This window comes from Phaseolus vulgaris, chromosome 8, assembly GCF_051622355.1.
Source record: "Phaseolus vulgaris cultivar YP4 chromosome 8, ASM5162235v1, whole genome shotgun sequence".
Classification (NCBI taxonomy): Eukaryota; Viridiplantae; Streptophyta; class Magnoliopsida; order Fabales; family Fabaceae; genus Phaseolus; species Phaseolus vulgaris.
In genome coordinates this window covers 28,305,477-28,332,997 of record NC_143505.1, presented here as the reverse complement: position 1 = coordinate 28,332,997, position 27,521 = coordinate 28,305,477, and the positions used below count along the sequence as shown (strand labels likewise).

The 27,521-nt window shown below is 39.4% G+C and overlaps 1 protein-coding gene and 1 non-coding gene across 2 annotated transcripts; both read left to right on the top strand.

Moving 5' to 3' along the window:
* LOC137823458 (uncharacterized) lies at window positions 1-25,985 on the top strand. The gene is made up of 7 exons (XR_016514752.1): window positions 1-183; window positions 9,200-9,388; window positions 9,670-9,750; window positions 24,335-24,584; window positions 24,676-24,772; window positions 25,211-25,276; window positions 25,555-25,985. It is a non-coding gene; the product is annotated as an uncharacterized LOC137823458 (transcript).
* Window positions 14,657-16,085, top strand: LOC150025536 (uncharacterized). The gene is made up of 2 exons (XM_068628599.2): window positions 14,657-14,871; window positions 14,967-16,085. The coding sequence occupies exons 1-2, from the start codon at window positions 14,805-14,807 to the stop codon at window positions 15,950-15,952; spliced, it is 1,053 nt and encodes a 350-aa protein (XP_068484700.2). The 5' UTR covers window positions 14,657-14,804; the 3' UTR covers window positions 15,953-16,085.
* Window positions 25,986-27,521: the final 1,536 nt, after the last annotated feature.

Here is a 27,521-nt window from a genome sequence, read left to right as displayed (position 1 = left end):
TCCCTGATCCAAAGACAACCTTAAAGTTAAAAGCAAAACATAGTCCAAAGCTCACAGAGACTTTGAGAAAGATAACAACACTGGAACCCTTCTCGGTCTCTTATTTGTTTCCCCTCTCTTTTCCATCATAAACCTGATGACAGTGGCGCACGTGATCGGTTCACCACAACGCTAAATTTTGAGGTAACCCTTTTCTCCCTTCCAATGCTTCTTCATGTTTTAAATTTTGTTGGATATAAATTAAATTATAACATAGCCCTGCTCCAAACTGCAGAACCAACATAGGCATATTCTTCATAACTCAGATAATTATCTTAATCAACAATTGATCTAACTGATGCTTTGTAGCTGAAAATTCACAGTAATGCAATTTTAGCACGCTCTGCAGTTTTCGTTCGCCGTTCAATAAGCTGTGTTTGTTTTAGATTAAACAATTATTAGGAACCAATTTCCCATTTGTTATTATCATTTCTTCAATATCTCGTGTCTGTTTGTTTATAGACAAAATTAGCATTGTTATGCTTACTTTTGATTAAAATTTGCTTAGTTTATGTATCGGGCAATGGGCTTTCATCGTGATACTTGTTTCTACTTTAATTTGGCTTCACTATGGCCAAAAATTACATAAGCTGCAAGCTCCAATATTTAAAGCACAGGACAGATCCTCGAACTAGTCAGTGACCTTGGTAGCTCTTTTTAACAGTGCTCCATAGCGACATCAGTTAAAACTTGATTTTTGTAATGTTAGTTTTCTTCCTTTTTTCTTTGTCTACTTGTACATTTATAGATGACAGCACACATGTATATATTTTATTTTTGGTGAATTCTGAAATAATGTGATAAACATTTGCTTCAGTTTTCTTTTTCAATGCATTGAATATTTTAGGTGTCCTTTTGCTTTTGTGATTGAGATTTTTCCTTTGTTTGATTTCTTGTGTAGTTTGAGCTTGATAACATATCTAGCATGATTCTGCTTTTTCTGATGATGAAACTCGTGTTTATTTTGGTTAATTCGGTGATTTCTTGAAACTAATTTTAGGTTTCTAATTTCTTTCAATATGAGGTGACATAAAGCAATTTTGATTATTGACAGATTTTGAAAGTGGATCATGAAAAGGGGGATATCTTAGAGGATATTTCCTTCTAATATGTTAAATTATATTCCATGTGTTTTCTTTCTTGGTCTTCTGATCTTGTGATTCATGATAATCTTTTGCATTAGCACACTAATATGTTCTCCTCATCTGATTTTCAACTTTTGTATGTTAGTTTGTTGGGAAAATGTGAAAAATCTGCGAAGGGAATATTTCTTAAGTCTTACAGTTAGTCTTTTTTCCTGTAAGTGCAATCACTTGTGAGCTAAGACGGACTTTAGCTACTCTGTTCACTTTTTTCCAATGCGTAAAGTTTAGTGCTTGAGAGATAGATGATTTCAGTCACTTGTGATAATGTAAAATTATGAGCTGATGCATTTGTTTTTGTTGTCAATAGAGAATTGTTAGGATAAAAATATCATAATATCTCCATAGTAATTAGAATAAAATATCCTTAGAATCTTCACATTCATTCCAATAGAATTTATTTCGTTAAGAAAATGTGATTGTTACAAATACAGGAGTTGAAATTGCAATTAGCATGATTGAAATTAATAATATATTTCTTTATTCCCTCATTATTGAAGTTGTTATCAGGGCTCCTGATCTCGGGGCTCTGTTTCTATGATCACACCACTAATAATCGCATCACCTACAAAAACACCATGTGTCACCACCACACCCTATCAACAACGTTAGCATATGTAGTCCATGCGCCTTGTTTTGGTGACACAAACCCGTCGCCGCCACCGTAGACAAGGTTGTAGAGATCCCCTGAGTTCATCCAAAGGGTGGTGACATTGTGTTTGTACCCGACTTGAGTATATATAATTTTTCTGCTCTCTTAACAAAAAAGTCCTTCTTTTTGTTTGTAGTTTATTGTTTTTTCTTCAATGGCTAAGGTGAAAATTTACTCCTATGGGTTCTAGTGATCTTCCAAATGTGGTAGGTCCTTACTGGTTAGATGGTGAAAATTATTTGTAGAGGAGTCAGTACATTTGGAGGATTCTTAAAGGACGATGAAGATCATACCACATAATGAAGATGTACTGATCCTGACCTGGATGTGACATTCCATGATTTATGAGATAAGTCGGATTTATACGTTTTATCCTATACTAAAGAAATTTGGAATGACTTAAATAACATTCTCTTTCAAAAAAGATTTTGTTGCCTATTAGAACATTGAAAGCAGGGTGTTTAATACCAATCATAGTTTTTTTTATCAAAATATCACGAAATTTTGAATGGGTCGTGGATCAAACTAGATTAGTACCAAAATTTGAAGATGTGTGAAAGAAATGCTGCCACACATGATGAAACCATTGAAAGAGGAAGAATCTGTATTTCTTACAAGGTTTGAACCATGAATATGAGCTAATCAAGGTACAAATCTTAGAAACAGAAAAATTGCCACATCAAATATAGAATCATGGGCACATCAAATATAGATTCATTATAGAAGATTTGGGCACCCCACATTCAGCCATATTAAATCATTGTTCCCTTGTTTGTTTACCAAAAAGTTTGGTGAGTCTTTCAATTGTGATATTTTTCCATTGTCAAAAAACCATTGTGCATGTTATCCAAGTAGCAATAGAAAGAGTAATTTCCCTTTTGATTTAATTCACTTCGATGTTTGGGAATTTGTTTTAGAATCTATCTTTGGTGCAAAATGGTTTGTTACTTTTCTTGACGATTATACTCAGTGTCACTTGGTCATATGTTATAGAAAGTAAATCAAATGCATTTCAAATCTTAATTTTGTTGTCTTATCAGAAATCAATTTTGAAAAAACATCAAAAGAATTAGGTCCATTAATAGTAATGAATATATGAATCATGAATTCTCTAAATTATTGTCCCTTAATAATATTGTCTATGAACTAACACTCCACAACAAAATGATGTTGCAAAAAAGAAGAACCGTCATCTCCTAGAAGTAGCTAAAGCTCTTCTTTTCCATATGTTTGTTCCGAAAACATATTGGAGAGAAGTTGTGTTAATTACCATACATCTCATTCATAGGTTACTTGTGTCATAAATGACATTAGTTCTATTGAGCCGCCTTTGTCTTTTGTTCCTCTTTCTTTCTCAGTGTTAAATCTACATTAGTTCTAATATCTATATATCCTAATCATGGTTTGCTATTAATGAAAATATTACTCTGACTTTGTTAATCTTAGCAACAAAAGCAAAACTCTCCAAGTAATCCACTCCAAAGGTTTGAGTGAATCCTTTGGCCACCAACCTTTTTCTTATACCTTTTAATGGTCTCCTAACAGCTTAATGTTTTATTGTATATAAACCCTATTGATTTTTTTTTTTCAATTAGTAAGGTGACAAGTTCTTAGGTCCTTTTTTCTTCAACGCCTCCATCTCCAAATTCATGGTTTGTTTCCATTTCATATCAGATAAGGCTCCAGATACATAAGACAATATGATTGTAGTGTTTAGGTTTGTGATAAATTTTTTTATGGGTAGGAGAAATTTTTTTAAAGATTGAATTTTTTTAAAGGGTAAAGTGGTTGTGGGGTTCATGTTCTAGTTCCTTTTCTTAGAGCAATAGTCTCATATTTAGAAACAATAATATACTTCTTCTATATTTCAATAATGAGGTCATTGGACCTATAAATACATGAGCCTACTAGTTACTCTAGGAAATATAGTGAGCTAATTCTAAGGAAATAAATCCCTGTAATTGTGGGATTGTTTTTTAAATGCATAATCCTAGTATTAATAGCAAGATACACCCGTAATAAAAAAAAAATTATAGCAAGAATAAAATAAGAAACTTCCTAAAATGCATAATGAGCAGTATGGTTTTGACAAATAGGAACGTCTAGGCTAAGGTCCACATGTGTATCGAATTATTAGAAACATGGTAGTCAAAATTGAGATCTTACTCAAGATCGAAAAAAGAAATGAGTCCTACATCGAGAGATCGTAGCACAGATTGTAAGATCCTACAAATTTTATGAAAATTTATATTCATATACAAAATCATTAAATCTCACTCAAAATTCATAATTGAACTTCATAATATATAAAAGAGTACATAATTAGGTGTAAACACCACATCCTAGTTACATTGGAGTAACTCCTTCCTAGTTATAAACAATAACAAAATAATAATTTATCTAAACTATTAAGATTAAAGAAAATAAATACAGGATTGATATCCCTTGTGTAAAATACACATAAGGGTGTTTATTTATAGATGGAAATAATAACATAATAACAAAATAATATAAACTATGAGCTAAGCCCATTACATTCAACATAAACCAATACATGAATGTCAAATTTTTGGAGTTTAGGATACCCATCGCCATACAACTCCCACCAATCTGCTGGAGCCTTTAAATTAATTTATCTAGTAGCCAAGGGACAACCAAAATATTTTGCTCGTTTTTTGAAACCATCAATTTGAACATCAATGAGAGTTTGTTCATCCTTATCCTCCACCATCCTAGTTATACATTCCATTACACCTCATTTCACTTCCAAATCTACTTTAAATCCAAGACAATAATGCATTTGAGGGTTAAGAAAATAGCCTGCAGCATTGAGAGTTTGTTCATCCTTATCCTCCACCATCCTAGTTATACATTCCATTACACCTCATTTCACTTCCAAATCTACTTTAAATCCAAGACAATAATGCATTTGAGGGTTAAGAAAATAGCCTGCAGCATGCAAAGGCCCATAGAATTACTTGTCCCACCTTTCATCAATGATGTTTGACAAAGGTAAATAACTAAACAAAATATATTACACCTTTCTTAAACATGTTGTTGACGGTAGCTTCCAACAACTGAGATACAATGCTTCCAAGCTATATCACTCATACTTCTTGGAGGGTTTTTAGGAGCCACGGGTATAAAGGAGTTTGAAGTTGGATTTGAAGTCATTTTAATGATTGGGAGTGCAGATTGGGTGTGAGCAGTGATAAAGCAGAGGGAGAAATGGATTGGACTGCACTTTGGGCAGTACAGTTTGGTTTACAAACAAAGTGTTGTGGTGCGGTGCAGTAGAAAAAAGCAGAGGGACAAACTGCAATTGGACTGCACATTGGTTGTATTATAGTGCAGCTTGGTTTATTATAAACTGAAGAACAGAGTGGTGCGGTGCAATGGAAAAAGACAAAGGGAGAAAGATTTATTGGAATTAGAGTGAGTGGAGTTTTGAAGTGAAATTAAATAGTTGAAAAAGAGGAATTTTTTGTGTTTTAGAAAGAGTAGAGGGGTAGTCATTCGTGGGAGCATGGCGTGGGGTTTCTTGATATTTCTAGGCAATGGCAGTCCACTTATGGAAGAGAGGGAGTCACATCTTCTGCCTCCCAAACTTTATGGAAGATAGAGCACCGTTGTTATGCAGTTGAACTTCGAAAGTAAAATAATTAGGCTTTCGGGATACAACTCGGGTCATGCATCCTAACCTAAGAGCTGCCACAAGGAAGTGCCACATGCATGGTGCGATGAGGAGCATCATGAAGTCCATGAGAGGAGCTACCACCACAAGGTACGGCGAGGATGTGAGAGGCACCACCATGAGTAACATCGACTTCATGAGAAGCGTCACCTGCGAGAAGCGTCGCAACAAGGTATGTCGAGTCTATGAAAAGCACTGCTGCTGTGAGGAACGTCAGGGGCGAAGTGTCAAGCTTGAGAGAGGTGTTAATGCGAGTGGGACTGCATCGCGAGACTTGTCGCTCCCATGCGAGTTGCGATTTACAGCGTAGATCTGACACGATCCACTGATATTGCAACTTCCAGGTGATGCAAGATCGAAGAGGGAGAAGAAGATCGTAGACTCGTACGATCTTATGGTTTGAATTGCATATTTGACTACCATGATTAGAAACAACCACATACATACTTTATTTCCCGAAGATCAAGTTTTCTCCTTTCAAACCCAATTCTTTTGATATTAATTCCAAATTGATTTTTAATTTTTGAGACAAATTAAAAAAATGGAGCTAACATCAAATTTTTGTTTCAACAAGAAAACTTGTCACCTAGGTACAATCTTCTATGAGGGTTACAAGCCATTTAGCACCAAAGATATTAGGAACATTAGAAGGACCTCATACATTAGTATGACAAGCTCTTTTTAATGCTAATTGAGAAAGGTACAAAATTTGTGTTTCACAATGAAGGGAAAAGAGCTTTCATAACTAGAAAGGAAGGGTATCCCAAGCCACAATGAAAATTTTGAGCTTTCCTTTTGCTCGTCATGGCAAACTCAGACATGAGGGAGTGACTCTTGGTTGGAATTTTTTGATTCCCCATACAATAAAGGTCATTGCATTCCCTAGCATGTCCAATCGTCCTCTCCATGTTCTTGTCTTGGAATATACAAGAGTTGTTATGAAAAACAGCATTATGAGAGATTCTCTGAGTTTTTGTATACAAAATTAAATTGGTTGACCGTTTAGGGATATGAAGGACATTTTTTAGTATTATGGATGGACTTATTCAAATCTCTCCTTGTTCTGCTACAATTACAAGGGTTCCATTTGATGTGGAAATTTTCTTATTGCTAGAACATGGCAAATATGTGAAAAAGTATTGGGGGAGGGGTGTCATATGGTCAGTGGTTGTAGAGTCTAGTATCCAATAATGGGTAAAAGGCATATCTGAAACATTAAACCCAAGAGAACATGAAAACCCACTAGAGTATGTTATGAAGTACGTAGCTGTGGGTTTTTCCAATTTACTAAGAAGGGAGCTTACCCTTTCTTTATCCTCATAACTTAGCTAGAGAAATTCTTTACCTTGTCCATTAGCAACGTATACTTGCCCTCCTTTTCTTGGAGGATCTCCCTTTTGCCCCCATTCTTGCTCTCCTTTCTGCCTCCATTCTTAGCTAGGGGTTTTCCATGTAATTTCCAGCACTTCTCCTTTATGTGGCGTGGTGTGTTAGAGTAGGTACATCAGACCCCTTCATCCTTTTTTTCCATGTTGGGAAATTCACCTTACCTCTGATTAGCAAGCATGGTTGTTCCTCCTTCAACCACCATTCCTGAACTCTTGATATTTGGAGTCTCCAACATCAACTCTCTTGCTTTCTTCACTTTGAACAATGGCTACCACTTAATTAAGTCTTGGGACTTTCTCCTTTCCCACAATTTGGATTCGGATCTAGTCATATTTAGAATTTAGACCAACCAAGAAATCATACTATCTTGCTCGGTATACTCCTTAATAATTACTAAGTCTTCTGGCCATTTAACTCTTATAGGCTTGATTGGTATATTTTGTAATTTATATTGTTTGGCTGCCAAGGCCTTAGAATAGGTTTGTTCTATAGCTTCCTAGATCCCCTTTGCAGAAGTAAGGAACATGCAGGTATCATTGATTATTGTGACCATTGAATTCCGTGGCCATGCCATGATCATTGAGTTTTTTTTCATCCCATGATTGAAATTTGTCACCCTTCATAAAGAGCATTATCAATCAAGTGACCGACTTTCCCTTTTCCTTTTAAGATGGTTTTAATGCATTGAGACGGTTAGATATTATGAGATATTATTAGATATTGTTAGATATTGTCAAATATTTCTATGTAACGGGCTTAGCCCATATTTTCTGTATGTTTTTTTATCTATATATAAACATAACCCTATGTGTTCAATATACACAAAGGATTTATCCTATTTCTCTTTTCCTTTATTTTAATAGAGACCATTTGAGATCATTCTTTCCATTACGCATGATTAACATTCTACAATTCTCCAACATTCTGGGACTTGTTGTCTCCAATTTCTAGAGTAGGTTTCACAATTTCAACCATCACAAGTAGATCAAGGCACAAGGGTGTATAGGAGAATTGTGTAGAAATAAGGACTGCAATGATAATCTAAGTCGTGCAGCAGTGAAGGCTGCACATTAGATTTAGGTTGTCATGCAGCAGTAACGGTCGTGCCTTAGGGTTAGGTCGCATGGTCAGAGGCTTCTAAAGATTAGGAGCTTTGATACTATCTCAACTTTTGGAATAATCTGTGATATTTTAATTTAGGAGATACATCAGATTGATATATTTATAGGAACCTGCTGACAATTAAGGAAATAGTGAAAACTTGGGGACAAATCCCTGTTGTGATTATGGGATTGTTTCTACATATACAATCCTAGTATTCATAGCAAGATACTGAAACAATTCAGAATAAAATACAGCAAGCTAATTAATAAAACTTCCTAAAATGTATCAGCAACAATCATAGATTTGACAATTACATTAAATAGGGAGATATGATACAATTTCATGGGAAATTTCTTACCAAATTTTTCCCAATATTAGATATTGATTTTGTCTCTTATTATTGTATTTCTTCTTCATTATACACAAGAATACCCATTTATGTACACAATATGTTGAATTCAATATATTCTTTCCCATATTCTCTCTTCTCAACATGGTGACATCCTCCATGATCTGTTTTACTTGAAAAAGAAAGAATTATTTAAAGCTAATCCTTTCAAAATTTTATTTTATTTTTATTTCGGGAGGGCATAGGTTACTAATTCTCAACTTTACTAACAGTTCTGTAATCTCTTTCTAGTGCTTAATCAAACTTTGATTTGTCTCGTTCTATTTTTTTTTTAAATTTTTGTTTTGAATGTGTCAATGGTTGGATTTATGGATTGCATGGCATTTGTACAAAAAACTGCTTGTAGCCTGTATATTTTGTATGTACAGCTTTTAGAATCTTATGTGATACTGTTGTTTTATGACCTTATGGGAATGGGTTATGGTGAAACTTGCTTAGTGTTTTGTTCCATTACAAACAGCGTGTCTTGCTTAATGGTTATCACTTGAGCATTACCAGTAGAAAGCAATGAAATCCCATTCCAAGTCCTGAATGGAAATCCGTAAAAAAATTATTTTCCAATCTCATTTAGCATCTAACTACAGTAGATTTATCATTGCAAATTTCAAAGAGTAAGTACAAATTAAATGGGAGAGAAGTCTATTTTTGCTTCTTATAAATGAACTATATAATTGCATAAACACAAGGGATTGGTTTTTGAGGGTTTTGATCATTCTTTGATTATTTTATTTGTTTTATGAGGTACCATAAATGTTGAGTTTCATGTGCAGATCTTCGTATGTTATAAAGTGTTGACTGAAAAATGGAGGCACTGAAATCATGTTATGGGGATGGATCTTCTGATTCGGATTCTGAATCTGTACCTTCAGCTCCAACCTCTGCTCCCTCAGCAGTATTCACACCCTTGCCACCACCTCCTATCTCTCTCCTTGAACCGTCAACATTTATTGGTATTCCAGGTTTTAAACTTGTTTTTATTTACTCATTACTACAAGGAGAAAAGAGAATGAAGCTTTTATCTTGTTTGATAGGTTTAGGTGATCCATTAGGAAATAATAAGAATCGCAAATTTTACCACCTCAAAATCTTAGTTGATGTTACAATTCTTTTCTGAATTCAAAAACTCATTTCTTACATTGGAAGTTTCATTGTAACTAATTTCATTTCTTATTATGTGCTGGTATGCTATGTTCTTGTCGACAACTATTTATTCATGGTTTTTATTGTAAATGGCCTTTAGATCTGCAGATAGGTCAGTCAACAAGAGTTAGGAGCTTCCCTCATGTCGATGGTAACTATGCCTTGCACGTTTACATACCAAGTAAGTTAATTATGATTTTTAAAAGAACTTGTCTTTGTAAACATACCATTATATGTTTTGATGTGATGGTTTTGCTGTTGCAGTGGTTTTTATTGAATTTACTATGTACTTATTTGTCTAGCACATTAGAATGCCTCACATTTAGATTTACCTTGGACTTAGGCCTATTACTTACTTTCTAAGAGTAAAATCTAACTCAAACCATGGACAAATTAGGTCTCTGGGATCCTCATCTTTTTAAACATCTTTCTAAGAGGATATCTACTGAACTTCCTTGGTTGACAAGGGTTTTCATGATTGAGGAATTGTCAACATCCACGGTGATGACCATAGGGTCATTCTGAGTGGGGTCAATGGCCTTGAAGTCTTCATCCATGAAGAGGATCGGAGTCATCCTTGATCGAGGAGTAACCGAGACCGAGTTCACAAACTGCACGACCCGAAGATATTTTTTTCCGGGCCAAGCCACCCCTCTTCCCTTTTCAAATACTCTTCCTTGCGATTCGTGTTGCGGTTGCGACTTTGCACAAATCTTCGTAAGTGTTCGGCTTGGATAAACTCTTCTATCTTATCTTTCAGTGCTTGGCATTCTTCTGTAGTATGTTCGAAGTTTCGATGGTACCAACACTTCCTGGAAATATCTGCACCTTAGGACTCTGCACTTCCGAGAATGGGTATCAAGTCGACATTCAAGGCTTCGTCCAAAATTTCCCCCCTGTCGTTCAGTATGCTTTAAGTATGGAAACAAGGTCCCCAACTCTCCCTATACTTGTCATTTTGGCTGAAAGCGAGTTGGCTACTCTTCTATTTTTTTTTCCCTTGTCCACTCCAATCTCGGCCCGTACTTGATATCAATACTCCCGAAGTTCCTTCAACTGCATTAACATAACCGCTTTTTTCCGTAGCTTGTCCAAGTTAGTTGTTGGCTTCTTGCATAGGCTATCCACGAATGACCCTGGCTTCAAAGTTGTAACCATGTGATGCACAACTATCTCCGGACTCAGATTTTGGATGTTCAGAGATACTTTATTGTACCTCTTCATGAAGACTCACAGTGATTTGCCCTTTTCTTGCCTGTCGTATGTTTCCGAGCGCTATGGAGGTCAGATGATGCGGTCGACTGCTTGCGAACTGTGTCCTGAATTTGGAAATCAGTGTCTCAAAGCAGTCCACAGACTCGTATCTTCTCATTTTTCTGGTGTATCTCGACCATTTTTCTTTGTAGCGAAAGAAGCAAGGTCATCTGCTCAGATTTTGTCATCCTCTTGCATGCCATGTTCCTCATTGATACCATTTGCTTCTGTGATCTTCTGTACTCTCTCGGCCACACGGTGGGTGTCAATTGTTTTTGTATGAGGGGCTGAGACATCAATGGTTATTGTTGCATAATTAGGAATAATTATTTTATAATTAGTACAAATTTTGTTTTCTATTTATTAGGACAAATTTGATATCTTTTGGTGATTTCATTTGATTTGTATAGCTTTAATTACCTATTATTTCTTGCTTTAATTACCTTTTTTTTTCGTAATTAGGTTGTAAACCGTCTATAAAGTTAGACTGTAATCACATTTGTAACCACATTTTCAGAAATATATTCAATCTTCTTTCAATTTGGTATCAAAGCCATTTAGAGCTTATCCTAATAAAAGTTAATTGGGTTTATCAGACCACCCATAATATATAGTCCCACACACGAGTTGGCAGTCTCGACGTGAGGGATTTGTATTGGAGATCTCGCATCGACTAGAGATAAGGACATTTCATAGTATATAAGTGTGTGCAAACCTTACCTTATAAGTCGGTTTTATAAGTTTGAGTTAGGCTTAAAGTATCAGAGCTCTTGATTTTGGGAGACTTTGTTTCTTCATTTCTTTTGGGCAACCTTCATTGTTGCACCGTTTTTTCTGAGCAGCTTTCATTGTTGCAACCTTTTTTTCGTTGATTGTCACCTTATACCGTTGATTGTCAACCACTGTTATTGACCGCTGCATGACCGTCGCGTTGACTGCCACGTTGACCGTCACCACTAGAAAAAAATTTCAGTTAATTTTGTGAACAGATTTTGCCAATCTGCAAAGCTCAGTCGGTTTTGAGCACTCATGGACTCCCTTAGTATATCTAGCTATTGTTCCTTAACCATGAGTGGTAAGAGTTCTAGTTTCTTATCTGGATTATAGACTTTGGTGCTACTGACCATATGACACCTCATTCCTCTTATTTTTCATCCTACACTGCTTTATTTGGTAACCAACATATTATTGTTGTTAATGGTTCTTGTTCTCGTACAGAAAGGGTGATGGCAAATTCATGAAGCTCTTCTTAGAATCATGTGAAAGATGGTGCGGAAGCCATGGATGTGTATGTGCAAGATCCTCCTAGGAGCTATGGTGATCTTGAAGGTGCATGATATGTATGGGATTAGGGAGGTTCGGCCAGCCCTATGGTAAGTGAGGAAGATGAAGATTAGAGCCTAGAAACTAGGTAGAAGCAAAGCATGACACAATGTTGGCAGCATAACTTTACTCACAATAATCTTGAAAAATACAAGAGATGGCCTTCCTTTTTATAGGCTATAGGGCCGTGAAAGCTAAGCTAATTCCAAATGAAATGAGAGCCAAATGAAATGCAAAATGACAAGGCACATGGCACATGTGCTCATGACCGGCCAAGTAAACAAGTTTCTAGAATGTTCACTCATTTATGCTTTCTAGCACTACTCTAATTACTAAGCACCCCTAATGGGCCTCCATGTAACATGTACAAGGCTTTCTTCATCCAATTGGGCGTGAATGTGCTTAGCCATTGACCTTGTAATAGGGCCTAGACGGTCTAGGTCTCCTCCTAGACGCTCCATGTGTAGCCTTCCCTCATCACGTCCTAGACGCTCCTTTCTTGAGTCTAGACGCTCATCACGGTCTAGCCTTGGGTCTTGGCTTCCATGATGAGGTGTGCTTGGCCCTCCTCCATCAAAGGGACTGAGAAAACTATTACCTCCTTCCTCGGTCAGTCAACTTTCTTTCTCCCTTCCTTTCCTCACTAAGCAATTGCCTCTCCTTGACTGGCCTCCACTCCTTCGTTCACTCTCGGTCTGGATGGTACTTACAAAAGGTATTCTGATGCTCAAGTAAGATCTCGGTATTCGGTGCTTGGTGTAATTAATGCGCGATGATAGCATACCCTTTTCTCGAAATTTGTGACTATTTATATGATTATTATCGGCCCATTGTTATTGGATCGGATTAAAGTTTGGATCATAATTAAAAATACATTATGTAATGCTTAATCACTGATTAGACCTTCTAATCCTTGGCTGAGGCTAATGGTTTTGATCATGTTGGTTGGCACAAACTGGGTACTGAATCCTCTAGTATCTGTTTGACTCCGACCGCTATACTTGCTCTCCAGGCTTGAGAGGTGTCAACCCGAAGAGTCTACATGTTGTTAGAATTAGTGGCCTAAACAAGGGGGGTGAATTGTTTTCACGAGATTTTTGCAAAGTTTGAAGGTAGAGTGAAAAGTTCTGAAAAATCAACCAATTGATTTTTTGAAAAGGCCAAAACGGTGTGTTTCATTAAGATTAGGTTAGATTTTAGGGTTTTTTTTTACCTGATTCCATATTGTCATCTCATCTTCCTCACCGTGCCGCTCGTCGCACCGCGTCCTCTCCACCACGTCGCTCGTCGCACCACGCCTTCATCGCCGCGTAGCTTGTCGCTCACGAAGCACTGCAGAGGAATGCGCGGCTGCTGTGGGGTTTTTATGACTCATGGGACTTATTAGGGTTGGGAAATAGGACAAATTAGGTTTAGGGTTACGAATTATAAAATTAGGTTGAGGCTTTTTAAATTGGGTTGGATTTTTTCCCTTATTGGGTTTAAGGTTATTTTTAGGTTTAGGGTTTGGGAATTTTTGGACAGATTGGGGATTTTTGGGCAGATTGGGGATTTTAGTTATTTTGTTGGAGTATGAACTTGTTTATTTCAATATTATGGAATTGGTATCATGAATTATTATTTTTTTGTTAAATTTTTTATTTGAAGTAGACTCTTACAAGTCTACGAGTCGGGTATACCGGACTCCCACGAGTCTAAGTAGACTCTCGAGTCTGATAACCTTGATAATAATAATGGAATTGTGCCGAGAACATACTACCTATCTTTGGTTGGTCACATTTACTTGGATATTTTGATCTTTTAGCCTCGGGAGGGATTGTCGTTTAAGGCAAAGCTTCCTTAACCAAGCTAGGTCTTTAGGCATCGGGATGGATTACCGGTTAAGGTAAGCGTCCTTGGCCGAGCCAAATCTTTAGGTCTTGGGAGGGATTACCGGTTACAGTAGCGTCCTTAGTCGAGCCAAATCTTTAGGTCTCTAGAGGGATTACCGGTTAGGGTAAGCGTCTTTGGTCGAGCTGAATATTTAGGTCTCAGGAGGGATTATTGGTTAGGGTAAGCGTCCTTAGTCGAGCCGAGTCTCTAGGTTTTTAATATTGTGTGGTTCAACGTTAACTTGTACTTAACTGAAAAAGAATAATATCAATCAAAATGCCTCGTTAAAACCTTCTCGACCGAAAATTCTCCTTAGGGATAAAACAGCCGATTGAGGAAATAGTGCATAAATTTATTAACAATAATAAAATTTGAGATGCGTGGCATTCCATGTCCTCGGTACAATTTTTCCTGACTGCAATTCTAAATAGTATGCCCCCGGGTCGCTACATCTTGAATTTGTAAGGGGCCTTCCCAGTTGGACGAGAATTTGCCTTCGGTCTTCCTTGCTTCGGTCACCCCGCCCAAAAGGCCTATTGGCATTCGTTGGTCGGTCGGTCGGGGAGCGTGTTGTTTGATTCTTTTGTCGTCTCATAAGAGATTTAAAGAGAGGTTTGTGAAGGTCGTCGTTTAGCCAGAGGCGACGACCCTCTTTTTTTATGAGGGCGGTCGATCGAGGTTTCCCCTCTATTGGACTCACAAGCCTTGTTATTTCAAGATGTGGCTGAGACTGACAGAGGGTACCGATGAGGTGGAGGTCCTCTCTCTCTCTTTGATGCCATCCCGATGAAGCTTCCATGTCGGAGGCTGATCGGTGCCTATACTGAGACGGCGCAATGGGCGGTCGTTAGAGGTATGGGTTTTTATTTTAGCTTTGTCGGTCAGTCATTCTTGTGATTCGGTCAGTCTTACAGTGCTTCTAACTTGTTTGTTTTTGTTGTTTTGTAGAAAGCATGGTGCAAGAACGATCGGCCGCTGTCAGCGCTCTCGAAATTGAGGTGTTGCCGCTGACAAGGATTGACAAGGGCTCGGCCGGTCCTTCCCAAAAGTCCAAGAAACGCCCGAGGGACGATGGGAACACCGCCACTACCACTCGTTCTCCCAGGTCCTTGCCAACACCTCCACCTCACCGAGAGGTTGTCGAGGTGGCACTGCCCTCGTCCAGGCACGTAGAGCGTGCGGCCGGGCCATCCGAGGCCGGTGCTGGAGCCTCGCCATCGCCCTTCGACTTTCTGGGGGGTGGCCTCCAATTTACGCGAAGAGTTCACGTAGCCCTCCCAAATGAGACTCGGGAGTCCATCCGAGGCGTCTCCCCCTCGGACCTGCTAAGGAGCGGCTTGGAGCTGATGTGCCGCTCCATTGTCCTTTTCCAGAATGGAATTCAAGGGCGAGACCGTCAGGCCGATGACGTCTCTCAACTTGAGCATCAGCTGGCCGAGGCCACTGAAGATTTGAAGCAGTCTTTGGCTGCTAATAATGAGCTGTTGGCCAGGATTGCTCGGGAGGCGGCCAAGAGGGAGTTGGCGCAGAAGGACGCTGCCGAGGCGAGGCAGCGTTTGGCGGCGAGGGAGGCCGAGACATTGAGGGCGGCAATAGAGATTGCCGAGTTGAAGAAGATGGTCGAGGAGACAGATGAGAAGCTCTCGTCCTCCGCCACTGAGTTGGCCGCCCTCCAAGCTGCAAAGGATCAGGCCGAAGCTGAGCTTGACCAAAACTACGAGGAGTCGGAGGAATTGCTGAAGCAATGCTTCGACCGAGCCGTGCGCCAAGCCCATGTGCTTTATGGGGGGCCGCCGGCCACTGGTGAGTTCGACATTGATTGTGAAGTTCACCAGGGTCGGTTGGTCCCAAGTGCCGAGATGGGTGCTTTGGCGGCAGAAGAGGTTGGGCCGATCGAGGTTGAGGAGGGCGAGTGCATTGAAGTTCAAGATTAGGTTTGCCTTTGGCCGGGCTGTGGCCTTTTCTTGTTTTTTTGTTTCCTTCGAGGTCGGGGTGTGACTTCCTCCCTTTGCAGCTTTTGATATATCGCCCAACTTCTTTTTAATCGGTCTATTTGATTTTATAGAAACAATTTGCACAAGTTAAAAGTGTCGGTCTTTATTTGTTTGGGCGGTCGGCCATTATTGCGATTGCTTTAATTGAACAAGTTAATGGGCGGTCGGCCATTAATTGTGATTGTTTAATCAAACAAGTCAAATGGGTGGTCGACCACTAATTGTGAATGCTTAATCGAACAATTTAAATGGGCGGTCGGCCATTAATTGTGAATGCTTAATCAAACAATTTAAATGGTCGGCCATTAATTGTGATTGTTTAATCGAACAAGTTAAATGGGCAGTCGACCATTAATTGTGAATGTTTAATCGAACAAGTTCAATGGGCGGTCGGCCATTAATTGTGAATGTGTTAATCGAACAAGTTAAATGGGCGGTCGGTCATTAACGTGTGAGTTTGTTTATGCCAAGTTACAACGTTAACTTGGGTGTGTATCAATCGGTCTCGACAAAGGTGTGCCGGTTGAGGCTTCATCCAGACCAAGCCGAGAGAGAGGTGTTAGCAGGGTATGCCGGTTAAGGCTTCATCTAGACCAAACCTGGTTGATCGATCTCGGTAGGGTATGCCGGTTAGGACTTCATCCAGACCGGGCCGAGAGAGGTGTTGGCAGGGTATGTCGGTTAAGGCTTCATCCAGACCAAACCTGGTTGATCGGTCTCAGCAGGGTATGCTGGTTAGGGCTTTATCCAGATCGAGCTGAAAGAGGTGTTGGCAGGGTATGCCAGTTAGGGCTTCATCCAGACTAAGTCGAGGGGTTGCAGGGGAACAGTGCTAGTACTTTGATGAAAACGCCTCGTCAAAACTTCCCTGGTAGGGTAAGGAAATAGTGCATGAATTTATTAAATTCAGCTGTAATAAAACTTGAGGTGCATGACATTCCACGTCCTCGGTACAATTTTGCCCGAAAACCACTTTAAGTGATAAGCTCCCCCCTTTGCGACTTCTCGGACTCGGAAAGGTCCCTCCCAGTTGGACGAGAACTTCCCTTCGTTTTTTCTCGCATCGCTGCCCATTCTCCAAACAAGGTCTCCCTTCTGGAAGCTCCTCGGTCGAACTTTTGTGTTGTATTGTATCGCCTTGACGCCCGGATCTTGCAGGCGGCTTTTCGAATCCTGCTCTTGTCACGAAATTCACTTACCAAATCGAGGTTAACCGCTAGGCTTTCCTCGTTTAGAGTGAGGTCGACCATCTGCCTTCGTATGGTGGGCTCGGCCACTTCGACCGGGATCATGGCCTTGACCCCATATGTCAGGCTGTAGGGTGTCTCTTGCGTGGTAGTCTGAGGGTGCATCTGTACGCCCAGAGTACTTCTATCAGCTACTCGGTCCATCGGCTTTTTGCCTTGCCCAGACGCTTTCTCAGGTCATTGAGTATGACCTTGTTGGCGGCCTCGGCCTGCCCGTTGGTTTGCGGGTGTTCTACCGAGGCCATAACAGACTTGATGCCAGGTCATCATAAAAGGACTCCAGACCTCGGTCAATAAACTGTCGGCCATTATCAGTTATTATTGTGTGCGGGACACCGAATCGGCAAACAATGCTCCTCCATACGGTGAGCATGAAGCCCAGAAACTTCCCTCCCTCAACCCCGAATGTACACTTCTCGGGGTTGAGCTTCATATTAACCCCTCTGAGGGCTTTGAACACCTCATCGAGGTCCTTCAGATGCTGTTCGAAATAGTTGGACTTCACGACTATGTCGTCCACATATACCTCTACCGCTCGGCCGATTAGGCCTTTAAAGATTTTGTCCATGAGGCGCTGGTAGGTCGCCCTCGCGTTCTTGAGCTCGAACGACATGACCTCGTAGTAGTAGTTGGCTTTGGCCCTCATGAAGGTCGTCTTCTCCTTATCCCTTGGGTGCATGCTTATCTAGTTATAGCCAAAGTAAGCGTCCAGGAAGCTCAGAATTTTATGGTCGGTCGCCCCATTCACCAGGCGGTCAATGTTTAGGAGGGAATAGGTATCCTTCGAACATGTGCTGTTGAGATTTTTGTAGTCGACGCACATCTTCCAGTTGCTGTTCGGCTTGGTGACCATGACGACATTGGCTAGCCAAGTCGTGTATCGGGCCTCCGGTATGAATCCGGCCGACAGAAGCTTCTCGGCCTCTGCCTTTGTTGCTAGGCGTTTTCATCGCCCAAATCCCTCTTCTTCTAGGAGATCGGTCGGGCTTCTTTAAATATCGACAGTCGGTGGGTGATGACGTTCGAGCTCACCCCTGGCATGTCGGTCGGTGTCCATGCGAACATGTCCATATTCTTCTTTCGCGTGGCGTGCATGATCTCAGCCTCGACAGCTGCCATGGTCGTCCCTACAGCGGTGTTGTGCTCTGCGTCCAGTCTATCCTCGGTCGCCTGGGGGTCAAGGTCTACCAACACGACGGTTGGCTCGACTAACATCAGTCGGGCCTCCCTGGGTGAGTGGTCCTTTCGGGAGGACTTTCTCTTGGGAGAGATGTCGTTCCTTAAGGGCTCCACTCGGAGGCTTTCGGCATAGCACTCTCGTGCTTCATTCTGGTCCACGTGGACCGTAAGAATATCTCCCGTCTTCGAAAGGAACTTCATTGCCAGGTGAGGGGTCGATACGATGGCCATCAACTGATTGATGGACAGTCGATCGAGGAGGATGTTGTAGGAGGTATTGGCATCGATGACCAGATACCGGATCCTTATAGTCCTGGTATTCTTTCCCTGGCCGAAGGTGGTATAGAGCTCAATGTAGCCCTTGGTACCCACCCTCTCACCCGAGAACCCTACTACATGGTCGTCGTAGGGCATCATCTCAGTCTCGGCTATCCTCATGGCCTTGAACGTTTTCCAGTAGAAGATGTCTACTGAACTTCCTTGGTCCACGAGGGTCTTCCAGATGGTGAATCGGTCTATATCGGCCGATATTACCATCGAGTCGTCCTGTTGGCGATAATCCACGCCCTTAAAGTCCTCGTCCGTGAAGGTGATGGGTGGCATCCTTGATCGAAATGCCACCGCGTTCACCTGGTGCACCGCCCGCAGGTGTTTCTTCCGGGCGTTGTTGGTGCTCCCTCCCCCGGCGAAGCCGCCGGCTATAGTGTTGATAACCTCTCGGTTACCTCTTCTGTCGGCCTCCCTACGAGGGGGATCGTCCCTCCTAGGATGTCGGTCGTCTCTGTGATCTCGGTCATTTCGACCGCGTTGGGGTGACCTCGTCCGCCTAAGTGGTTCTGCCCGGCAGGGTGGGTCTCGGCCGTTCTTGACGAATCGGCAGAGGTGCCCAGCTTGGATAAGTTCCTCGATCTTATCCTTCAAAGCCTGACACTCCTCGGTCGAGTGCTCGCTGTTTTGGTGGTACTGACACTGCTTCCTTCGGTCGGCATTATTTGGGCTGGCCACTTTCCTTGGAGGACGGATCAACTCGGCGTTGAGAGCCTCGTCCAGAATCCTTCCCCTCTCGGCTGTCAGGGGTGTGTATCTCGAGAATCGGATTGGTCGCTCCCGGTTGTCTCTGCGTCAGTCGTTCCTTTGACTCGGCCGGCCCTGGCAGTCTTTCTCCTCTTTGTTCTTCTCTCCGTTGGCCTCGGCACGGGCCTGGTTACGGAACTCTCTGAGTTCTTCCAGCTGCATATACTTAGCAACTCTCTTCCTCAGCTTGTCCAGGCTATCGATTGGTTGCATGCACAGGTTGTCAGCAAAGGGCCCTGGTCGTAGGGTTGTCAGCATGTGATGCATGGCAACGTCCGGGCACAGATTCTGGATGCTCATTGCCACCTTGCTGAACCTATCAACAAAGGTTCTCAAGGACTCTCCCTTCTCCAAGCGGATGCCCACCAGGGCGATGGAAGTCAGGTGGTGCGGCCGGCAGGTCGCGAACTGGGTCTCAAACTTTGCCACGAGTGTGGCAAAACTGTCAATGGAGTTGGATGAGAGTTTGGTGAACCAGCTGAGGGTTGCTCCCTTCAGCGATGTAGGGAACACTCAACACAACACTGTGTCGTCCAAGGTGTAGAGGCTCATATTGGTGGTGTAAGCGTCCATATGCTCATCAGGATCGGTCGATCTGTCATATCGGTCTCGGTTGAAACCCTTCCACTTGTCAGGCAGTGGAACTTCAATAATGGTGTTGGTAAAAGGATGTCGGTGGGTCAAGTCAGCCGTCACAGTCGTCTGGGCGGACCTGACTAGGCATGACTCATCGTCCATCTCGATCTCCCGGGGTGGGACCTTGTCTCTCGTCCCCTCGGCCGGTCTTGGGCTGGGGGGAGAGGTGTAGGACCTGCCGACAACATTGGTCGGTACAACGGAGGGTCCTCCTTCCCCCAGCTTCTTTTTCATCTCTTTGTTCTCCCTACGGAGAACCTGCAACTCCTGCTCGTTCTTCTGACCAGTCTCCTCGGTCTTTCTCTTCATCTTGGTCATCTCTCTCTAGAGAGACAACAACAACATCGTCTAGTTGGCTTGTCATTTTCTCCATACTTCTGGTTGAAACCATCTACTTTATTTCTTCAGCTAGTTTCTCTCGGCCCCACGGTGGGCGCCAATTGTTCCTGCCAGGGAGATGGGACCTAGAGAACTATTGAAGTCTTTGTCTTCCTCCTTGGATTGGGCAGGTTATTGGGTGCTTGACTGGGGTCCTTCTCGCCTTTGTGCTTCTCCTTCGGCTCTCGGTCTTGGGTGAACACCGAATGGGGGGGGGGGGTATTCAGGTAGGTGCACAATAATAAATGACGTACCTTTCTCCTTGGAATGTGTGTTATTTATATTATTTTAATGGGCTTACCTTATTGGGCCTGATTAGTGAGATAAATCACATTTATGGATGCATTACCTAATTCTTAATGGCATATTAGCTCCACTGACCTTGGCTTGAGCGTTAATGGTTTTTATGTATCGATCGGTCGGCCAGATTTCCATTGTCTCGGCCAGATTCCTATGGTTTCGGTCCGGAAGACCATATCTCGGTCAGGGAGACCGAATCTCGGTCTCGCTCATACCCGTACACTTTTAATCTTATTCATTCTGATGTATGTAGACTTTCACCTATTTCTAATATATCGGGTGCAAAATGGTTTATTTCATTTATTGGTGATTGTACTTGGATTACCTGGATATTCCTTATGACATATAAGTATGAAGTTTTTCACTTGTTTGTCAATTTTTACCGAATGGTTCAAACACAATTTGGAAGTCCAATTAAGAGATTGCGTTCTAGTAATGGAAGAGAATATGTGAACCAAAACTTTTCCAAGTTCCCTTAAGGAAAATGGAGTCGTTCATGAATTAACTTGTGTGAACACCCTTCAATAAAAAATGATTGCAAAAAGGAAAATTGTTCATCTGCTTGAGGTTACTAGAACTCTACTCTTCCAAACATTTGTTTCTAGATCTTACTGGAAGGAAGCGGTCTTGATTGCCACTAATTTCATTAATATATTACCCTCGGGTTCTAGAGGGTATTACTCTTGTTCAGCTTATGACCATATTCTATCATTTCATAGTCGTGTCTTTGGTTGTCCTACTTTTGTCTATGTTCATAGTCCTTATCAGGGCAAGTTAGATCCTCATGCCATGAAATGTGTCTTCATCAGTTATGCCCCCAACAAAAAATGGTACAAATGTTATCACTCTCAAAGTCGTAAAGTCTATGTTTCCAAGGATGTCACCTTTCATGAAACAAAGTCCTTCTTTCCTAGTTCTCAGCTTCAGGGGAAAGTATTCAAGAAGCTGAGGTCCTTGAGTTGTCACCTTTTCCTTTGTTGCAAGATTTCACTCTTAGGGAGGATGACAAAGATCTTGCACTAGCATCATTACCATAGAAGAATAATAAGAACAAATATTTTGGTAAACAATATTAGCAAAGGCAACAAGAACCATCCTAGTCGAACAACAATTTCAATTGTCTGAACCAAAAGTAAGAATTCATACCCGTGAAACTCTTGAGGACACATTAAATAATGCTTTTGAACCTAATTTAGATGATTTACCTATTGTCTTGAGAGAAAAAAAATCTTGTGCCAAATATCCTATCCCAATTTGTGTCTACAAAAAAACTTTCTATGCAACACCAAAGTTTTCTTTCAACTATTGATTTTATTAGAATCCTTACATCAATACAAGAAGCCTTAAAAGATGAGAATTGGGTTCGAGCCATGAATGAAGAAATGGGTGCATTAGAAAAGAATGAGACTCGGGAGATTGTAAAGAGATCAAAGGATAAAAAGGCAAAGGGTTTTAGGTGGATACATAGTTAAGTATCAGTCTGATGGCACACTGGACCAGTATAAGGCAAAGTTGCTTGCAAAAGGTACACCCAAACCTATGGAATCGATTATGAGGAAACCTTTTACCCAGTGGCAAAAATGAATACAATCAGGATTATTCTCCCCTTAGCAGCGCACTTTGGTTGGGATGCATCAATTTGATGTTAAAAATGCCTTCTTGCATGGAAGCTTAGACAAAGAAGTATACATGGAGATTCCACTTGGTTATGGTGCCAATAATGAAAGGAATAAGGTGTGCAGACTTAAGAATGCCATGTATGATCATAAACAATCACCTCATGCTTGGTTTTGAAGGTTTACTCAAGCTATGGTATCTTCGGGGTACCGACAAAGCCAAGGTGACCATACTCGGTTGATAAAAACATTCTTAGGATGGTAAATTCACTCTATTTTTGGTCTATGTAGATGATATGATTATTGCAGGTAATGATGAGAATGAAAAACAAACTTTGAAGGAGAGACTGACTACTCAATTTGAGATGAAGGATCTTGGGAAGCTGAAGTACTTCCTTGGGATAGAGGTTGCTTACTCTAGACAGGGCATCTTTATTTCTCAAAGAAAATACATCTTTGATCTTCTCAAAGAGACTGGTAAGTTGGGATGTAAGAACACTGGAGTGCCAATAGAGCAAAATCATAGGAATGGGAATGATGAGGAAAGCCCAAAGGTGGAGAAGACACAATATCAAAGACTTAGTGGAAAACTCATCTATCTATCACACTAGGCCAGGCATAGCCTATGCAGTTAGTGTTGTTAGCCAATTCATGCATGATCCAAGAGAAAGACACTTGCATGTAGTAAATAGAATTATTCAGTAGTTAAAAGCCTCTCTTAAGAAAGGATTGCTATTCAAAAAAGGGGAAAACTTATCCATGAAAGTATATATTGATGTTAACTATGTAGGATTAGTTGTTGATAGGAGATCCACCACAGTCTATTGCATGTTCTTGGGTGGAAATCTGGTGACATGGAGGAGCAAGAAACAAAATGTAGTTGCAAGATCGAGTGCAGAGACAGAATTTAGAGTCATGGCTCAAGGGGTTTGTGAACTATTATGGATGAAGATCATACTCGATGACCTCAAAATAAAATATGAAACTCCTATGAGTTTGGCGTGTGATAGTAAGTCTGTCATCAGTATTGCAGAAATTCAGTTCAACATAACCAAACAAAACACATAGAGATAGACTGACATTTCATTAAGGAGAAGTTGGATAATGGTCTTATAATGTTTACCAAAGAACTTCCCACAAAACATTTCAAAGATCTTACTTGCAAGCTGTGAATGATGGATAATTAGGAGATAATTATTCAATAATTAGGAGATAATTATTCAATAATTAGGAGATAATTATTCAATAATTAGGAGATAATTATTCCATAATTAGTGCAAATTCTATTTTCTATTTATTAGAACAAATTTGATATCTTTGATTTGATTTGTATAATTTTAATTACTTATTATTTCTTTCCTTAATTAGGTTGTAAATAATTTGTAAATTTAGACTGTAATCACATCTCTAAGCACATTTTCAGAAATATATTCAATCTTCTTTCAATTGTCAGTGGTTGAATAATTGATTCCTTCTCTTCGGTCGTGCTTCGCTTCTTCCCTCCTTTTCTCCTAACTTCCTGACTTTGACTCTCGGTCGGGAGTGCACCTGCAAAAGGTACTACGACGCTCAAGTAAGTGTTTGGTATTCGAATGTAATAATTGTTGTAATAATGACGTACCTTTGTCTTGGTTGTAGTGCCTATTTATAGTATTTGATGGGCTCTTTTACGGTTGGGCCTATAAAGTGTGTGTGCCATAATTAGCCCTTGTATAACCTAATTGTTAAGTTATTTTAGCTAATTATGATACATTGCGTGATTCAGTCGTTACCGAATACTGACAGGTCCTAGGCCATTTGGCACCTGGCGGTACATTTCATATTTTCAGTCTTCAATGATGTGTTCAAAAGTTTTGAATGGTAAATTTAGAAGGTGCAGTTTTTCTTTACAGTTAACATCTCATCTCCATCGAAGAAAGAAATATCTGCTTTCTTGAAAAAAGTTTCATCTCAGGAACCAAGTCTTAATGTTGTTGATGTTGATGTCCCATTAAACATCCTCTGCCAAAATGATGAGAAGCTCGAACAGGTTGCCTTAGGAAGAGAATTTCACATAAGTTTGGGAAGAACTGTTCCAATACGAGTGCACCAAATTGACTCAGTGATCTCAATGCTCAAACAGAAGCTTCAAATTCAACGCCAGTCAGTTTTATTTCTTCTATTTTTCACTTATGAAAATGGAACAGTACTTTTGTTTCCACCTGTTTTTCTTATTGTTTCCTGTTTGAAGTAGGTTTTGGATAGACTTTAACAAGTGGGAGGTTTTCCTTAATGATGATCACACGCGCACCTTTCTCTCAGTAGAAGTTGTTCAAGGAGGTTTAATAGAGGTGTGATTTGTGGCTTTATTTTCTTTTTTGCATGCCCTGTTGCCTGTGTTACTTATAAATCATATCCCTGAAATGTGTGTTGATAGTGTTTGTATCTTAGTTTGCTGCCTATAAAGCTGCTGATTTAAAACATATTAATAGAACTTTAGGAAGTTTGGAAAATTGCATTTGAAACTGAATTAAACCATTAGAGTGACATGAAAACTGAAATAAATAAAGATTGAATTGTAAATTTTCAAAAGCCTCGTACATTCTTTTGGTCTTGCATGGAAACTCAAAGAATTGGGAAAAGGCTAGAGATAAGAGAACATCTGCAAAATAGAGTTAATATCTGAAAAGATTACTGATTGCTCACTGTCTAATCTCATGCCAATTCATTCTCTCCATCTAGTTTATCCATTAATGTGAAATATGTTCTTTCTTTCCAATTAATTGCAGATTACAAAGCAAATTGAAGCAGTGAATACAATTTACAGACTTCATAATCTTCCTGAGTTTTACAAGGTCGGTAATTTTATTGAGTAATGCTGCCACCGGAACAACTTGCATCATAACTGTTGCATAATATAATTAGTGTAGATTCCCTTTTCTATTCAGTATCTTTTGGAGTTTTGATTTGCATAGCTTTAATTACCTATTATATCTTCCCTTAATTAGGTTATAAATAGTCTATAAATTCAGATTGTAATCAGATTTGTAAGTACATCCATAAATGCATTCAACCTTTTGCTTTGAACTCAGTATTGTCTTAGCATTATTTGAACTTGAGGTACTGTTTACAGGATCCACGTCCCCACATATCCTTAGCATGGGCACCGGGTGACATTGGCCATTCATTGAAGAAAGTTGTGGACGAGGAAATGAAGTGCAGTGTGGGGAAATCTTTCAAAAAGAGTATTTTTAGCTGTAAATTCAAAGGTATTGAATGTAAGGTTGGCAAGAAAGCATATGCAATATGCAATATGCAAAATTTCTGATGGACAGTAATTTATAGCATGCGATTTATCTAAAATGTTGGGTTTTCTTGGTTTGGTGGCTACTTGATCATAAAGAGTTTACGAGGGTAATGTGAATATGTGACTTTGTTATTTATTCCTTACGAGTTTTAGTCTTAAACCAAATGCTTGTACGAGTTCATCAAAGCTTTGTAGAGATTACTTCGTGAAATATTATTATGACCAATATAAACACACATAGACGTGATATATGTTCACATTTCTTCTATTGCATTGTTGTATATTTTTTACTAAATTAAATTAAAATAAAGTAATATTTGCATTGTTTGAAAGAAAAAAAAGACCATAAAAAATAGAGAGTAATTGTTTAAGGGTGTTCCTTACATGCTGGAAATTTGGATTCACTAATTTGGAATTCAAAAAATAAGCTCCAGATGGACCATTACTGGAAAAGTTTGCTTACGGAATACTCTCACTTCTAACACTGTCCTTTTAAATAAAACTCACAAGATTAATTTCGATATTTGGTGCAGAAACAAAAATGTAGAGGTATAGAACGAAACATCCAATTTTTTAAACAACCGTTCAAGAAAGGCACTTATGTGGGCTGCGTTTAGCTATTCAAATTAATAAATAATAAGTATTTGTATGTGAGAAAAATGTAACATGATTAGGGTAATTTTTTTAAAAAACGAATGCGTGGGGTAGTTTCCTTATTATTGTTATAAATTATAAATTATTATTTTCATTATTATTTGTGAAAAACACGTGTTTTCGTCTCCACTTTTTTTATGATAAAAGTTATATATAGGCAAAAAATTAATTATTATATAATCATTATTAGAATAAAAAATTATATGAAAATGAATCCTTTTATTAATATTTATAATGTTACAATTATATAATAAAAAAACTTACATTTTTTCATCGCAATAACTATATTATTTGTCGTGGGTAGTTTTTACATTATTCTTATATATAAAAGAATTATTTATTATAACTTTTTTTTTATTTCCACAAATTTGTTTTTATTTTATTTTTATTAATATTTTATTTTATTAATTTATTTTGATTATTTTGTAATTTCATTAGTTAAAAAAATATTTTTTTAGTTTTAAAAAATTATTTTATTTATTGTCACTTGCTAGTTGTGGACCATGTTATTCGGAGAGAGTGAAAAAATTTGGTACGCTACTGTTTTAGACTTTCTTTTTTCAATTGTTATTATACAATTATGAATTTCTTTTTTTTTTTTATCAGCAAAGAATGAAATTAAAGCAAACAGAGAACAAGACCTCCAAACTTCTCCAGCAACCAAGAGACCTCCATGGTCCACTTACTGTGCATCATCTTCATCCGGATGCTCCATGTTAAGCTCAATACAACCTGTGTAAGTACTTATAGCCATTCTTTACAACCTGGTAAACCTGATGGCCTCAATCTAGCGCACAAACAACTAGACATAACCTCAGAGCCTATACATACACCTCAAATGCTGCATAAACCAGAACAACAAGGGAGACAACACCAACTTTTGCAGCTTTGAATCATCAATCTGCTTTCTGCCAATTCCTTATTTAATCCTTATTAATATTTTATTTTATTAATTTATTTTGGTTATTTTTGTAATTTAACAAAACAGTTTTTTTAGTTTTAAAAATTTATTTTATTTATTGTCATTTAATAGTTGCTAGATGTGAACCATGTTATTTAGACGAGTGAATAATCTGGTACGTTGTTGTTTTAGCCTATTTTTTTCAATTGTTATTATACCGTTATGAATTTATGAACTT

What these genes read in the sequence shown, in the direction of transcription:
- LOC150025536 (XM_068628599.2), top strand. Translation starts at nt 14,805, where the DNA reads ATGAAGCTTCCATGTCGGAGGCTGATCGGTGCCTATACTGAGACGGCG. An exon ending in GCAATGGGCGGTCGTTAGAG is followed by an intron (nt 14,872 to 14,966) that starts GTATGGGTTTTT and finishes GTTGTTTTGTAG; the next exon opens with AAAGCATGGTGCAAGAACGA.